Genomic DNA, 16,486 nt, shown 5'->3' on the forward strand with positions numbered 1-16,486 from the left:
ACTATGTACTTATTATAGTGATTGCAATAACTGGGTAATAACTAGGTACTAACCCTGAACCTAACCTTAACCAATGTAGTCACCTTATATTACCCAGTACTTCCTTAGGTATGTACACTGTAAGAACACGTACTGTAAAATGAAGTGTCACCAAAATTACACATGACAATTAGGTGTGAGTCCCACACCATGAAAAGGTAAGGGTTGGGGAAAGACCTGGCGACCAGCCCCAGAAAAATCACAGCTAAGAAAATTCATGGACAGTTACTCATGTATGGCAAGATATGAACATTGAATAACCAAGAGTCGGATTAGACTGAAATGGTTAATGAAAGGCACTTCATGCTTTATGTGCTAGAAGAGTCTCACATGGCATGTTTATACCTATAGGTTTATACACAATTTTATTCTATTTTTTTTTCTTGTGTTGTTTTACAAAAATAACCTACAGAATTTGCCTACATTACCCTACATTATTTAAACTGGATTATATATATAAAAAAATTAGGGGCCTATATCTCACCAGGGTGGGCTCTTTGACGGCCCCTGCCATATCACAGAACCAGGCATAAAGGTGGGTAGCTTTTGACTCAAGCCATCAGACTCAAAAACCCAACATAATCCCAGAGAACATAACGTTTTTAGAACTTTAGCTAACGTTCCAGGTAATAAAAACGTCAGCACAAAAACATTATCTATATTGCTCACGTTCCGAACGATCAGAGAACATTCAGATGAACGTTTTCTTAACTTAATTGGAACGTTAGCAAAACGTTCTAGAAAATATTTTTTGCTAGCTGGTTTGGTAATAATGAGTCTTGCTCCGGCAAACATCGACTCGCTTTTCCTGAAGAAAATCTAGTATGTGTAATTATTTTGGAGTCATTATTTTGAATTACGTTGCTATTGTATTTCTATTCAAATTAATTTAATTTCAACTGCTTAATATATATCATTTAACGTGCAACTTGAATGTTAAAATGACTTGTTAGTGTGTTCATGAGTGAGTCAGAGATGACAGTGAGGATGTGCTGGAGAAGATTGGCTCTGTTCGGTGCTCCTCACTCGGGCTGGGAGGGTCTTGGTTAGTTCTCAATGGATGCCAACATCAGCCACGACGCGCGAGCAGATGAAAAACGACGCGCATCGCACATAAACGTGCGCGAACGGCACAATATGACTCGAATGTCGTGAATGTGCCTGTATTTACTGCCTCGCGTCGTGTGAGGAGGACTGTGTTTAGTCAGATGAATCCAGATGTGCTGAATGGCCTGACAGAGCGACAGACAGACAGAGGGCATCATCTCTCTGTTTATAAACACACATCTGTTCATAGGAAGGAATCACACGGGTGGATTGATGCACCCTTTCCAGTGGTGCCACGGTAAGATCACCTTTACCCTTCCTGGAATAGTGTGGGATTTTATAGGGTATACTATATTAAAACACAATAAAAGATGGGAAAAGGTTGAGGGTTTATATACACAATAGGTTCTGCTAAATGGGTCAATGACAAATAAAGATGTCTGAGATGATGATGAGGAGAAATGTAGTTTGAAACGCACGTGCCAGGTCTTAGAAATATAATATTTCTATCCATATTGGTTTCATACATTTTGAAAAACGTTTATTCCACAATCCAGACAAAAAAGTTGGATTTAATGAGTAAAAATGTCAAGTGGTGTAAACCATACTAAAATGATTTCTTTATAGACTTCTATATTTTTCAAAGTGATATTTTTCAAAGCACACATCTTAGCATCAATATGTAATAGTTAATAATATATAGCCTATTATGTTTTCTTAGGGTTATTCATTTGACCTGTACAAAAATTGTCTTTTTACATCTAATATACCAAATTTCTTTCTTTCTTTCTTTCTTTCTTTCTTTCTTTCCTTCTTTTTTACAAAACTCTGGTTTCACAGACAGGACTTAAAAGATTAGTTCACCCAAAAATTAAAATTACAATGATCTCATAATCTACTCTCCATCAAGCCATCCTAGGTGTATACGACTTTTTTCTTTCAGCCAAACACAATTGGAGTTATATTAATATCCTGGCTCTTCCCAACTTTATAATGGGAGAGAATAGAGATTTTTTGAAACTGATAAAAGTGCATCCATCCATCATAGTAATCCACATGCCTCTAAGGGGTTAATAAAGGCCTTCTGAATTGAAGCCATGGGTTTTTGTAAGAAAAAGATCTATATTTATAACTTTATAAACTATAGTCGTAGATTAAAATGCATGTTTGAGCTCCTTCAATGTGCATTGACAGATCTTAAAATATGTCAGTGCCATTGTTTTGTCTCAAGATGCACACCAGTCATGCTTTTTTCTAAGGCACGTTTATAAAATATAATTGAACTAAAGCCTAATCCTGGCTTAATCTGAGACCTGTTTATGAAACCGGGCCATAGTTTTCTTGTCACATTACAAAAAATGGCTTCCCGCTTGTTAGTTACACCACACCGACTTTGATTTAGGGGACAACATTTATATTAATAAATTGTGATTCATATATGATTTATTATTTTAAATAAATGAGCCAAATCAACAAATAATACTCATTTTAAAATAGTAATATTAATTCAGAAATTGAAAACATTTATCATTGTACAGGTAGGCTATTTTGTAATATTTGCATTTGTGTTTTTGAACAACTTAGTAGATGTCAAATCATTGACCAGATCTTTACCCACTTAAAATGATCATTGTTGTCTCTAACTGTTACAGTATATATTGTATTAATAAAGCATATATGAGGACCTCACACCCACTTTTAATGCAGTGCCATGAAGATTTTGACACTTAAAGGGACAATCAGCCTGATGGAATAGATATTTGAATAGATTATTGATATTTTGTGGCATTCATCTGATCGTTATTTTAGATCTGATACAGATCTACTTCTCGTTCTGTTTCGATTCTTGAGATTCATTAAGGGCTGCTGAAAATATTTCGATTACACCCTTGTTTCATATTTATAGGTCATTCCATATACAGTATGTCTTGAAAGTGCTTCATAGACGAGAGCCCCATAATCTCTTGGGGTTGTTAATATTTCATGCACATTTTCAGTCTGCTTTTTTGTTAAAGACCCCTGTGGTGAAAAACAAGTATTTAATGTTGTTTGTGTCCGTGATGGACAAACCATGTGCAAATTTCACAGTCAACACCATTATTTTCTCCTTAAAACGGCAGTGTATCAAAGATCTCTGCTGGCAAATGGTGTGTTTAAGGATCTGGTTTCCCAACTCAAAAGAGCACAGTTTAAATCCCGAAACTAGGCTTTCTCTAGTGTTCTGTTACTGAACAAATGTGTCTGTTAAATGGCCAGCGACTGTAGTGACCTAGTTTTGCTTGTACATTTTTACGCTCGTGTCTCTTCCACACACCCCCTCATCTTACCTCCTGCTTTATTTATTTATTTATTAATTTCTAGTTGTACTGCTAAAACACACCCACTTGTAAGAAATGCGCTTTGTTGTGTAGCCACCTCAAATCTTATATTTTGTATGAAAGTTAATGTGAAGTCTTATCAAAGGTGCATTTTGTAAGGATCTATTGACAGAAATGCAATATAAGATCCATAACTATGTTTTCAGTGGTGTATAAAGACCTTGCATAATGAACCGTTATGTTTTTATTACCTTAGAATGAGACATTTATATCTCCATAACCGCGGGCGCCCCCTTCTATGGAGGTCGACATATTGTGTGATCATGTTTCTAGCGTAGCCGACAGCGAACACACAGCGTTACAGAGCGCGTTTCCTCACTACCTTGAAAAATAAGTTTTCAGTGGTGTATAAAGACCTTGCATAATGAACCGTTATATTTGTATTACCTCAGAATGAGCAGTTTTTGTCTACACACACCGCGGGTTCCCTTACATTGAAATGCGCCGACATGTTTCTATGGTGGCCCTAAACGGACAAACTCGTTTCGTTACTTTGTTGCTCTTCGTGCAAGGAAGCAAGCTTAGTTCAGCGAATAAAACACTGACACAATGATGAACAAGTAACAATTATATTCGCAATAACATATAGTTTTACTGAATAATAAAGTAAACATAATTTCTTAATTTATCCTTGTAAAGAAACCTCATTGCTGAACTTCTACTCTCTGCTGTCTCAGACGACGACATCATTTCCTGTCAGCCACCGTAACTTTTGTTGGTTGAAATTCGTAACCTCACCACTAGATGCCGCTAAAAATCACACACTAATTAAACACGTTAAGATTAGTCATTCAACTATATTTGCTATATATAAGCTATATTTGTGTTCTGTTGGATTATGTGTTGTTTCCTGTTCTACTGTTTTAGTGATGAGATTTGACTTGTGTTGTGTGTGTAGGGTGCTTCTGCGGTTTGGGACTGATCTACTCCAGTAAGACCTGCACTATGCCCTCCGTCACCTTCCAGGACCTGCCTCTCAATATCTACATGGTTATCTTCGGCACAGGCATCTTTGTCTTCGTTCTCAGCCTCATATTCTGCTGCTATTTTATCAGGTAAATCTGATCTCAAGCACACACATAAACACAGGTGCACAACATATACATCATATATATGACAGGAATCTGTGGTTCTCACAGCTCACATGCAGACGTCAGGCCGGTTTGTGTCACCAACACATTTGATGGGTTTTAATAATGGAACGATTGTATTACAGGACGATGTAAACGGCTTCTAATATCTGAATCAAAATATGCCTGTGTCAACATGTCAACACTTTTTACCCTCCCAGCCCGAGTGATGAGCACCGAACAGAGCCAATCTTCTTTTTTTTTTCTTCCTTACAATCCAGTTATTTTTATGGTATTGTAGCCTTTTCTTTTAAAGCTGCAGTAGGGAGTTTTGAGAAAATGTTGACTTAGCCTGAAAATTTGAACAAGCACAACTTACAGGTCCAACCCCCTTGATCTGCTGCGCTACAGCCCTCCTTCCACAGCTCCTCCCTCCACAGCTCCTCCCTCCACAGCTCCTCCCCCACAGCTCCTCCTTCCACAGCTCCTCCCTCCACAGCTCCTCCCCCACAGCTCCTCCCTCCACAGCTCCTCCCCCACAGCTCCTCCCTCCACAGCTCCTCCCTCCACAGCTCCTCCCCCACAGCTCCTCCTTCCACAGCTCCTCCCTCCACAGCTCCTCCCCCACAGCTCCTCCCCCACAGCTCCTCCCTCCACAGCTCCTCCCCCACAGCTCCTCCCTCCACAGCTCCTCCCTCCACAGCTCCTCCCCCACAGCTCCTCCCCCACAGCTCCTCCCTCCACAGCTCCTCCCCCACAGCTCCTCCCCACAGCTCCTCCCCCACAGCTCCTCCCCCACAGCTCCTCCCTCCACAGCTCCTCCCCCACAGCTCCTCCCCCACAGCTCCTCCCTCCACAGCTCCTCCCCCACAGCTCCTCCCTCCACAGCTCCTCCCCCACAGCTCCTCCCTCCACAGCTCCTCCCTCCACAGCTCCTCCCCCACAGCTCCTCCCTCCACAGCTCCTCCCCCACAGCTCCTCCCCCACAGCTCCTCCCTCCACAGCTCCTTCCCCACAGCTCCTCCCTCCACAGCTCCTCCCTCCACAGCTCCTCCCCCACAGCCCCTCCCCCACAGCTCCTCCCCCACAGCTCCTCCCTCCACAGCTCCTCCCTCCACAGCTCCTCCCCCACAGCCCCTCCCCCACAGCTCCTCCCCCACAGCTCCACCTTCTACAGCTCCTCCCCCACAGCGGAGCCTGCCGTGAACGCGCAGGCTAGTAAGCAGGACCACCGATGACGGTGGATTATAAACAGTTATGGAACATTCACTAATAGGGACAAAATATCAACAATATGCTTTACATTGACTATGGCCTGCCCATACTTTGACTACAAACTTGGTCCTCAAATCATTATGTATTTTGCAATACATGTAACTTTATAACGTTGCACTCTTTCTATAAGTTATAAATAGCTAGTAAGATAACGTTAAAGGATTAGTTCACTTTTAAAAAAAACATTTGCTGATAATTTACTCACCCCCATGTCATCCAGGATGTCCATGTCTTTCTTTTTTCAGTCGAAAAGAAATTAAGGTTTTTGATGAAAACATTCCAGGCTTTTTCTCCATATAATGGACTTCAATAGGACACAAACGTTTCAAGGACCAAATGACAGTTTCAGTGCAGCTTCAAAGGGCTTTAAACGACACCAGACGATGAATAAGGTTCTTATCTAGCGAAACGATCGGTCATTTCAAAAATAAATATAAAACTTTAAGTTTTATAAGCACAAATGCTCGCCTTGCTCTGTTCTGTGATGCACGTTCTTGATCCTGTTCGAACTCGTTCATCCAAATGAACAAATCTTTTTTCGAGTCATTTCGTTCGTTGAATGACTTGAAAAAAGATTCGTTCATTTGGATGAACGAGTTCGAACAGGAGAGTCACGAACGACGGTACGCGCTCGCGCTGTGCAAGAGAGGAGTGATCAGCGCGTACACGAGCGTGATTGACACTGCTAAGACATTCCTACTGGCTCTGATTGGTTGTTTCTGACCGGGAGCGGTGTATTTCTGCAAATGGCAATAGGACCACAGGGAGGAGCCAGAGTAGCTTGATTTTTTCACAGATTATCTGTCTCATATTCTACTGTCAGGACATAATGACAGTTTTAACAAATATTTGTTTACAAAAGTTACCTACTGGAGCTTTAAGTTCATTTCTTTTCTTTTTTCTTTTCTTTTTCTTCTTCTTTATTTCCTTATATATTATATCCTATCCTTTTTGTTTCTTATCTTTTCCCCTGTCCTATCCTATCCTTTTTGTTTCTTTTCTTTTTCTATATCCTATCATATATCATATACCACATATCCTACCATACCCTATCCTATCTCATATATCCTATTCTTTCCTATAATCATATATAATATACATCATATATCCTTCCATACCCTATATCATATATCCTTTCCTATCCTTTCCTATAATCAGATATCATATATCCCACGCTTTCTTATCCTATCGCATATTTGATATCATATCCTATCCTATCATATATCAAATATTATATCCTATTTTTGTATATCCTATCATCTCTCATATAATATCATATGTCATGTCGTATCATATATCCTATCCTATCATTTTCCATTTCTTTTCTTTTCATTTCAATTCATTTAATTTATCTTTTTCTATTTCTTTATTTCATTATCTATCCTATTCTATCCTATCTTTTTTGTTTCTTTTTTCCTTCCTTATCTGTGCTATCTTATCCTATTCATTTTTCTTGTTTCCTTATCTGTCCTATCCTTTTCTTTTCTGTCTATGATCTGTGTTTTGTTGTAAACAATTGTAAAATGAAGTGTATTGATGGCAAAGCACAGACAGAAGACTTCTATAATTGATCATTATTTTAAATGATTTCTCTGTTGACTATTGGACAACATGTAAATCAAGTCAAATGCAAATGAAAGACGCTGAAGAGCTTGTGTCGTGAGCAGAAAACAGCGTCTGATTCCACTGACATACAAATCACTGATCGAACTGAGCTCAGGTTTAATCCTGGACCTGAAAATGACTCATGCCGTGTCCATGTAGTGAGTTATACTTTCACTTTATCTTGAGTTATCCCTCTCCTACTGTCAATGTGAAGACCATCTGATACAGTTATTCACAATTACTTCAAATCAATCACAGTATCCCAATATAACTTTGATATTGCCGGTTTCGGAAGTGACTTAATATAATAAAAACAACAAGACTGAACATCTAAAATAGAGTGAATTATACTTCTCATCATTTTTCAATAATTGCATGCTTTATCTTTCCTATGTCATCAATAGTAAATTGAGACATCAAGCCCAAAGTGAGCGCTTTGGATACAGAGAGGTAAGAGAGAGTAAGAAGAAATGCTTTAAAGAAGTCATAGCTGACATATTTATCATGTTAGTCAAGGCTAAATGTACTAACTGTTAGCATTTGTGTCGATTGCAGGTGATTTTAAAAGGAGACCCGAAGAAGCTGAATCTTCATGGGGTAAGAAACTGCCTCGACTCCTTAAAACCTGGTGATATCAGCGAGTCGTGGAAATTGTTTAAATGCATTTAATAGAAGTTGATGAAATTTCTATAGTAAATACAGTTTTTTAGTTATGCTCAGCTCTAAAACATTAAGGACCAGATTTTCTAACAGCTTGCAGCAGCGCAAACCCTATTATGGCATTAAAAACTACTGTCAGGATTTAATAAAGACACACAGTGAAGAATTAGCGATCAAAAGGCGAGGAAACCATACAAAAAATAAGTATGAGTTCATTTTATAAAGTATAAGTCAAGTTCAAGTATATTTTTTAAGTATGGCTACTTTATGCTGTAAGTATATTAATATCATTGTACTAGAAGTGTATTTTTTCGATACTACTTTATTTGACTATTATTCAATACTACTTTAGTATTACTATTTACTTCACTACTAATACTTAAAGTTTACTAGTATGCTACTATGTTCCTTTTTTAAAATTATTTTAAATATACCTTTAACTGTACTTTAAGTATTTTTAAGTTTCTTTTTCATTAAGAAAAGCAACATTAAAAAAAACAAAAAAATAATAGAAAATTGCATTTTTCTACATCCAGATCAGATTCAGAACGATGATCAAAACACAGATGGAGTAGATCGAGTTCACCAACACCCCTAAAGCTTCACAGTCCTACATCATCAACATCAAACAGCATATAAATCATAAGTGCCTAATGTTACTGAATGAAATATCATCCCATGAAGAGCTTGATGAGGTTTGATGAAGTCGATCTACTCCATCTGTGTTTTGATCATCGTTTTGGATCTGATCTAGATGTAGTCTTTGAAAAAAACATGATTTTCTCAGCTTTGTGTTCAAAATTTTGCTTTTTTATGAAACTTGCCCACATTCAAATGTCGATATAAAAAGAATGCACGAAGCTAGAATAAAACATTTTCAGATACAGCATGTTCAGATATTCATACAACAAAATATTCTGGGGTCCATGAAACTTTCGTGAAAATGATCAAAAACGCTGGTGGGGAAAGAGTTAATATCACAAGATCTCGTCACACCCCTGCTAACAATATGTCACAATATTACTGCTTTTACAGTATTTTTGATCAAATAAATACAGCTTAGCAATAGATTGCTACATATAATTGGAGCTTCCATGCATTTCCTCTTTTCCTCCGTGTTTCGTCCCTCTACAGCAGACGTGTGCCGTGTGCCTGGAGGACTTTAAGGTGAAGGATGAGCTGGGAGTGTTGCCGTGCCAACATGCCTTTCACAGGAGGTAATAAGCAGGAGAGACACAGCTGGTGTTCATAAAGCTTCATCTGCTATAGTTAGCAGCACTGCGAAGGACAGGAGACGGGCTGATCCGTAACTACTGTATACTGGGCTGTTTCTCTTTAAACCTTGTGCATTCTTATGGACATTTTTGGTTTATTCAGTTTTTTTTTATCACTTTGCCTGTGTTAATGCTAACTGCATAACATTTGGCACAGGTGTGTATTTTTATTGTAATTTTCCCGCCATTTCCTTTAAAAAAAATTATTTTGCACTAGGTACACAAAACACTCCGCGCCTTTTGGACAAAAATGGCCCCATTGAAAACATTAAAACTGCAATTTTTAATCCCAGGGCCATTTAACTATAAAATGATGCAGTCTTTGTTAAGAGGCTTTCATTATGTTGGCAAGGCTTCAAAATTTAAATTTTTACTATTTTTTTACCAGATGGTGCCATTTTTTCAGGTTTGGCCTATAAAGCAAATACTCGCTTTATTCCTGTTTTCTGTTCCAGTAAATTATAGAGCCAATTGGATAAATTATGAAACGATATTTGCGTGGGTGTGTTGGTATGGATGTCAGAGTGTGGTTAGTATGTGTGTTATAAAAAAAATGTGTGTGTGTGTGTTTGTAATATTGAGAGAGAAACACTCAACTGCAAATGCCAAATCCAATCACTGTGTGACCCGTGGAGTTTTGCTGGCACCCAATGGGGAAAATCTGTCACTGCGCACAAACAAAATCTTACCGAAAGCTCATTTTTTGAGATATCATCCTCATATTTGGAACTCAACTTAATTTAGATTTATTGCTTTGATTTTCTAGCGTTTTAGAGTTCAACTTGTTTCATAAAATATATATTTTATATAAAATAATGTTCATAAATAATTTTCATAAACTTAAACCTATATAACTTTTTTTGAATTTACTTATCTAATTTTTTTTTTCCTTCAGCAATAATCTGCCAACAGTCTTCTTTAAAATGATACCAAGCTTGTACCAAAGTGTGTGCTGCCAAGATTCAAATGTTTATGACAGTTTTTTGACGTGGATATTTTTGTCCTCTATGTAGCTATGTGCAACTTTTTTTAATTGATGCACAAGGGTTAGCAGTCTCAGTTTAGGCCCTTTTGTTTACCGATGTCTATTTAGATACTGCAGACTGCAGGTGTTGATTAATACAAATCGGATAAAATTCACAAAATTAGATAAAAAAAACTAGGGGTAAATACTAGGGGTGTAGCGATACCCTCATTTCACAATTCGATACATATCCCGATACTGAACTCACGAGACAATATTATTGTGATATTCCAAGACATATAATAAAAGGTTAACAAAAAATGTACTGTTGATTAAAAGGCTAAATTTGATATTACATTGTGTGTGTAAGTGAATAGACTTGGTGCTGGAAACCCAACACACAGGACAATAGAGACACCAGAATAAACATATTCATGATTCTGAAGCTGAAAATACTGAATTATTTTAGACGAATATTCTTGCGCTCTGTCACTGACTATATATATTTAAAATAATGTAAACCACTTTTTACTGGTAATATCAGACATTTGGTATTATCAGGACCCACAAATATTCCCCCATTGGATTATTATACATTATATTCAACATTATATACAGTAGTTTACTGTAGTACTGACACTAAAACTCTGAAAACTTGAATTTTTTTCTCACACAGTAATTTTTATTTTGGGTGAACTATACACAATACATATTGTCACCATCCACGATTGATGCATTTTTGTATTGCGATATATAGTGACACGATATATGTTGTTACACCCCTTGTAAATACAAATACACATGCGTGTTGTTGGACTAACTGCAGTGTGTGTGTTTGCAGGTGTGTGGTGAAGTGGCTGGAGGTGCGCTGTGTCTGTCCCATGTGTAATAAACCCCTGGGCGGATCGCCGGAGCAGAGCCAGAGCATCGGGACTCTGCTGGACGAGCTGGTGTAGACGCACATCTGACTCTCTCTGGAGTCTTTCACCGCCCGATAACTCTCTGATCCGACACTTTATTCTGAGACTGAACCTCACACATCAATGTAACACAAGGGAAACCATAGATGCTTGACTGAAGAAACTTGAAAGGCTTTATATCTTTTGAGAAAACGGCCTTTAATTTAACATCGAAGTTTAGCCGAGCTGTTCAGGCGATGACAGTTTGTATGCTAACTCAAGGCTAATTCAGGTTCTCTGAGGACTTTACTGTATAAAAAGGGGTTTATGAGTAAAATAAGGTGAATTAGGTCAACACTACTTCAAGGTTTATGAAGAATTTGAAGTTGGAAATACTTGAGTGCTTTATAAACTCGTAAGAACTACAAATACCACGAGGATGTGAGTTTTAATACTAGAGCAAACAAACAACCATTGTAGTCTTTAAAGGAGTAGTTCACTTCAGAATTTAAATTTCCTGATAATTTACTCTCCCCACGTCATCCAAGATGTTTATGTCTTTTATTCTTCAGTCGAAAAGAAATTAAGGTTTTTGAGGAAAACGTTCCAGGATTTTCTCCATATAGCCTCGTGACTTCAATGCGGTCCAACGGGTTGAAGGTTCAAATGTGAGTTTCAGTGCAGCTTCAAAGTCTCGACACGATCCAGCCGAGGAATAAGAGTCTGATCTAGACAAACCAGCGGACATTTTCTTAAAAAACAACAACATTTATATAATTTTTAACCACAAATGCTCATCTTGCACTAGCTGCGATGCGTCCCACATTATGTAATCACATAGAAAGGTCGCACATGAAATAGGCGGACAAAGTCAAACGACATTTAAAAACAAAAAAACGTTTTCCTCAAAAATTGTAATTTCTTTTCGACTGAAGACAGAAAGACATAAACATCTTGGATGACGTGCGGGAGAGTAAATTATCAGGAAATTGTAATTCTGAAGTGAACTAATCCTTTAAGTAGAAACTTTTTAAAGCACACAGCAGTTTTACAATTGTCATCTGAGGTATCAATGTGTGTATCAAGTTGTAGAACAAACAGTGCCAAAATGAAATGTAAAAACAGACCGTATTTTACTCAGAAACCACTAGAAACCCCATCTGGGACTCCTGTGAGAGCCCATCACTGGGTTTTAGGACTACAAACTGAACATTTCTACTGTAAATGCTCTACATAAGACCGGCTGATGGAGGAAACTGCATTTACAGCGTTCCAGCAGCAACAGCGCAGTGCATTGGGCCCAAAGAAACTCATCACAGAGTGAATGAGTGTGTGAGTGGATTTTACAGTCATCAGTAGTTGTGACAGATGTCACGTTCATTCTAGATTATATGTGCACAAATCATCGAGTGTCTTAAGAGATTTTAAGCAAACACTACCACAGAAATGGGCTGCCAGTGAAAACACAAGTGACTTTCTTTTTGTATTTGGAGTTTTTCTTGTTTGTTCACTGTAATCTGTTTGCCATTGTTATCTGCAGTGTTTTAGTCAATGTTTTCACACCCAAAAAATGAACATTTTGACAGCATTTATCTCTCTGTGTGTGTGTGCAGCTGACCTTTGACCTGTTAACTCACATGTGGAAAACATTTGATCTTAAATGGTTGTAAATCATGAATGCTTTGGAATACAGATCTAAAGCAGATTATTACAGGGGTGATACGTAAAAAAGTTATAGAAGTTGTTCAAGTTTACTGTAAAGCATATGTACTTTACAGTAGGCTATATATTTTTTTATACAAAATATATATTTTACATAATATTTTGTAATCTACAATTCCTAGAAAATCTAATTTGAAGTTGATAGTACAAACATTTCGTTAATGTAAGATTTTGTTTAGGCGCTATACCAAAAATAGCCACCGGGTGACGCTTCCGCTTCGTACGGCCATCTTGGAACGGTTAACATGACACTGTTCACACCATTACTCACACTAACAAATCAATGAATTTCCATCGAAAATGTAACAGCATTGTGCAGTCTAGTGCTGTAAAACCCAAGGAGAGGTAACCTTTTAGAGGTGCTATTGATGTAGGCCTACTGGTTATATGTTTATTTTTTATGTAGGCCTATAACTATATGCAATATCCATATGCAAAATTATCACATTAATGATAAACTAAATCTGTCTATTGCAGATACAGATAATCATACATGTGAATAACTAGGTTTTATTTTGCACATTGACCGTTCCAATATGGCGGACGGCTTGCCTATACAGACAGACACTATAGCCATAATCCATCCTTCCCAACTTATTTCAGCCTTCCCTTTCTTCCAGCTCTTTCACTTCACCCTTGGACAGCACATACACACGTTGACCAACAAAGTGTTTTTCCTTTTGTGATTTTGATTTTGAATGTATATGACAACAACACAAAAGAAGATGGCCATATTATGTGACCAAAGGGCTTTCAGGTAAAGATGAGATCCTGATGTTGCCATGACAACAGCACGTTCACTGGAGGCGAACATCCAGACAACACGTGATACGTTCCGGTTATTCATCGATTCGTCACTCAACAGTTTTTTCAGAGAGGTCACCCGACGCATTTTAGCCTACATGATGTTTAGTGAAATAGGCTACTGCTGTTGTTACTGTGTTTTTGATTAACTTACATAGATTGTGTCATGTGTTTATGAATGTTTATGATTCAAACATTTTGCCGATCTGACAGAAGAAAAAAGTAGCTAAATGAGGCAAATATACAGGGATATGTTCATACCGTTGTGCTGCATCCAAAATCGCATACTTCTAAACAGTATGACAAAAGAAGTATGTACTCATGAAAGAGTCGGCTAAAGTACCCGGATGACCTATTACTCCCGGTGAGATTCAGAAGTGTTTATGATGGACACGGAGAGGATTTATGAATGACAGTGAATCGACGCTGGTTGGTCACGTGATAATGACAACATGGCGAATGTAGTGCGTCCGGATTGCAATAATTCATCCAAACTATATAGAACATACTTTTTTTTGCGGCCTTGGAGTAATTTCTTATTCAAAATAAGTACCTAGGTACCTATTCAATAGAGTATGCGATTTCGGACGCAGCCATGGTGTAAAACTATTCATGATCCTGTACAGAAATTTCCTCTTAATCGAGTCTCGGAACACTCTCAGTCAGAATACTTAAATATTTACATATATGCATATTTTGTAATGACCTATTTACTTGCGTGAGGGCGGGGCATCCTGTCACTAAAATCATGAAATCGACCAATAGCAAACCACAACCATCCAATCAGAACATAGAAGAAATATGAATCAGAAAAATTGAAATAAAATAAGAATTTTAATGATAGGCCATTGTTCATCTTCAATAAATCAGTATTACATTCCATAAACAAGACCATCGTGTCAGTTTTTGTATTGAAAAACATCCAAAATAAATAATTAAACTTGGGAAGTAAAATTGAAAAATACCTGTAAGATTTCCTCTGACTCTTATTTACAGAACCAACACCTTCTTTGATTTTTTTTTTTAATAAAGTAATTACAGGGATATAATATCGATTTTTTCTACCTTCGAAGATTGACAGTAAACTCAACACGTCGTCAAGTAATCTCCACAAATCTAAATTTACAGCTTCGAAACCACATTTTATTGTCTTTTGCTCTGAATTAAAAAGTCTTGCTGATTCCCTATGTAAGTTTAAAAGAAACAAAAAAGCAATTAAAACATCCCAGATATTAAGATTATAAAGTCACCTGTGAACGGAGATCCCATGTTTAAATGAGATCTTTCTCCCCCTACTTGAGACAAAACGAAAATAATGCAAATTTATTTCCTTGCCTTTCTTTATTTTTCTTTATTTTGTTTGCTTATTTATTTAATAATTTATGTATTATCTGTTTAAATGTCAATACTCTATGTCCCTCGTACAAAGTCAATTGTTCTACTCATTGCTAAATTCAAATGTCAGTAGGCTTTATGTGATTGGAATGAATGTTAAATGTTGTTAATTGCAAAATGTTAAAGATAAAATAAAAAAATAAAAAACTCAACACGCCATTACATGATTCCGGGAATAGGCCTATGGACAAAATTAAGAAAGTGTCTTACAAAATACTTCACAGAACTGATCCTGCCCAGCATGTTTTGGAAAGATTTAAGCTTAATATTTCATATACCCCTGAATATTGTGCACCAGAAAAATAAACTATTCTGCATCTGTTTTTTCCACTGTATTCGCCTACTCAAGATTATTTTGGAAAGATTTAGAAACCTGAAGTGTATAGAAATTTGAGTAAACATGTAATGGTTTGAAAGCCCTGGATTTTATGTAAATTTTCTTTTCCCCCCTCTATTTTTATTTTCTTTAATTTCCTGGCAGCTAATGTAATCGACCTCTTATTCTCATGGCATTGAAAAAAACAAAAAAGAATAGAGAGTTTTAATTACATTAAAATAAAAAGCAGGTGTCGCGCATGTTGTTCGTCAGCAGAGGGCAGTGTCGCACACGCAGAGCATCAGCGAACATGCGAAGAACCTCCTCGTCCCTCCAGTGATGTTTATTTCAGGAAACGGGACACTCAGTAGTAAGTCCAACAACACTCTCGGGTGCTCCAGGAATCGCAGACGAAGGAAAGCATGCTGATGGTGGCGTGAACAGCGCGTAAAGATGGTGTTCGAGTCAGTGGTGGTCGATGTCTTGAACAGGTTTCTGGGCGATTATGTGGTGAACCTCGACAGCTCGCAGCTCAGCCTCGGCATATGGGGAGGTAACGTACAGTAAACGTGTCAGCTGTCAAATACAAACGTGTCTTTGCTGATAAAAACGCCTTATGAATATACACCAACACAGAGATATATGGTCGTTTGCGTTAAAAGTGTCAGCTGACCTTACACTGGAATCTGAGAGATATGACTTTGAGGACACGTTTGAACATGCGTTTTACAGTAACCCTAAAAGCTAACTCAGTATTACATGCATAATCTGCTCTGCTGGGTTAAATCTATTGTAGGGTTGTTCGTTTGCTCCTCTGTGTAGTTATATGTGTTACTCTGAATTAGTATGGTATTACTTTGATTGGGATAGTTCACCCCACATGTAAACTGTTCACTCTCATGTGGCTTATAAAATGTCCAGTTACATTCTTACAATGGAAGTAAATTGACCTGCCATACAAGTAATTCATGACACAGTTTTCACTTTTGGGTGAATGTGGAGAGACGGCTTCACTTTCAATTTTGAGATCCAGGATAA

General features: G+C 37.6%; 3 protein-coding genes across 8 annotated transcripts in view; 2 read left to right on the forward strand and 1 right to left on the reverse strand.

The window, feature by feature from the left end:
- The window catches only part of phyhip (phytanoyl-CoA 2-hydroxylase interacting protein), a 277,032-nt gene that overhangs the window by 75,461 nt on the left and 185,085 nt on the right, over window positions 1–16,486 (reverse strand). The gene's annotated exons all lie outside the window — the stretch shown is intronic.
- Window positions 1,006–12,799, forward strand: rnf122 (ring finger protein 122). 4 transcript variants are annotated; one of them, XR_013201132.1, is made up of 7 exons: window positions 1,077–1,384; window positions 4,363–4,519; window positions 7,819–7,864; window positions 7,970–8,011; window positions 9,209–9,291; window positions 11,154–11,542; window positions 12,184–12,799. XR_013201132.1 is itself a non-coding variant. In XM_077223727.1 (6 exons), exons 1-6 carry the CDS (start codon window positions 1,360–1,362, stop codon window positions 11,266–11,268), a joined length of 468 nt encoding a protein of 155 aa, XP_077079842.1. In that variant the 5' UTR covers window positions 1,006–1,359; the 3' UTR covers window positions 11,269–12,799. The 4 variants fall into 4 exon arrangements, 2 of the variants coding, with proteins under 2 accessions (XP_077079842.1, XP_077079843.1); XR_013201133.1 differs by having other exon boundaries at window positions 1,088–1,384; window positions 9,212–9,291; XM_077223727.1 differs by having other exon boundaries at window positions 1,006–1,384; window positions 11,154–12,799.
- vps13a (vacuolar protein sorting 13 homolog A) overlaps window positions 15,736–16,486 on the forward strand; it is a 95,311-nt gene continuing 94,560 nt past the window's right edge. For all 3 annotated transcript variants that reach the window (XM_077223658.1, XM_077223659.1, XM_077223660.1), the window contains exon 1: window positions 15,736–16,001. In XM_077223658.1, the coding sequence (XP_077079773.1) occupies window positions 15,902–16,001 (100 nt within the window). In that variant the 5' untranslated portion in view covers window positions 15,736–15,901. The remainder of the gene's footprint in view (window positions 16,002–16,486) is intronic.

The sequence above is a fragment of the Siphateles boraxobius genome, unplaced genomic scaffold (genome assembly GCF_051911475.1).
Source record: "Siphateles boraxobius isolate OS27281-9 unplaced genomic scaffold, OSU_SipBor_1 9, whole genome shotgun sequence".
Taxonomy (NCBI): domain Eukaryota; kingdom Metazoa; phylum Chordata; class Actinopteri; order Cypriniformes; family Leuciscidae; genus Siphateles; species Siphateles boraxobius.

What these genes read in the sequence shown, in the direction of transcription:
- rnf122 (XM_077223727.1), top strand. Translation starts at nt 1,360, where the DNA reads ATGCACCCTTTCCAGTGGTGCCACG. An exon ending in CCCTTTCCAGTGGTGCCACG is followed by an intron (nt 1,385 to 4,362) that starts GTAAGATCACCT and finishes TTGTGTGTGTAG; the next exon opens with GGTGCTTCTGCGGTTTGGGA. An exon ending in CAACATGCCTTTCACAGGAG is followed by an intron (nt 9,292 to 11,153) that starts GTAATAAGCAGG and finishes GTGTGTTTGCAG; the next exon opens with GTGTGTGGTGAAGTGGCTGG.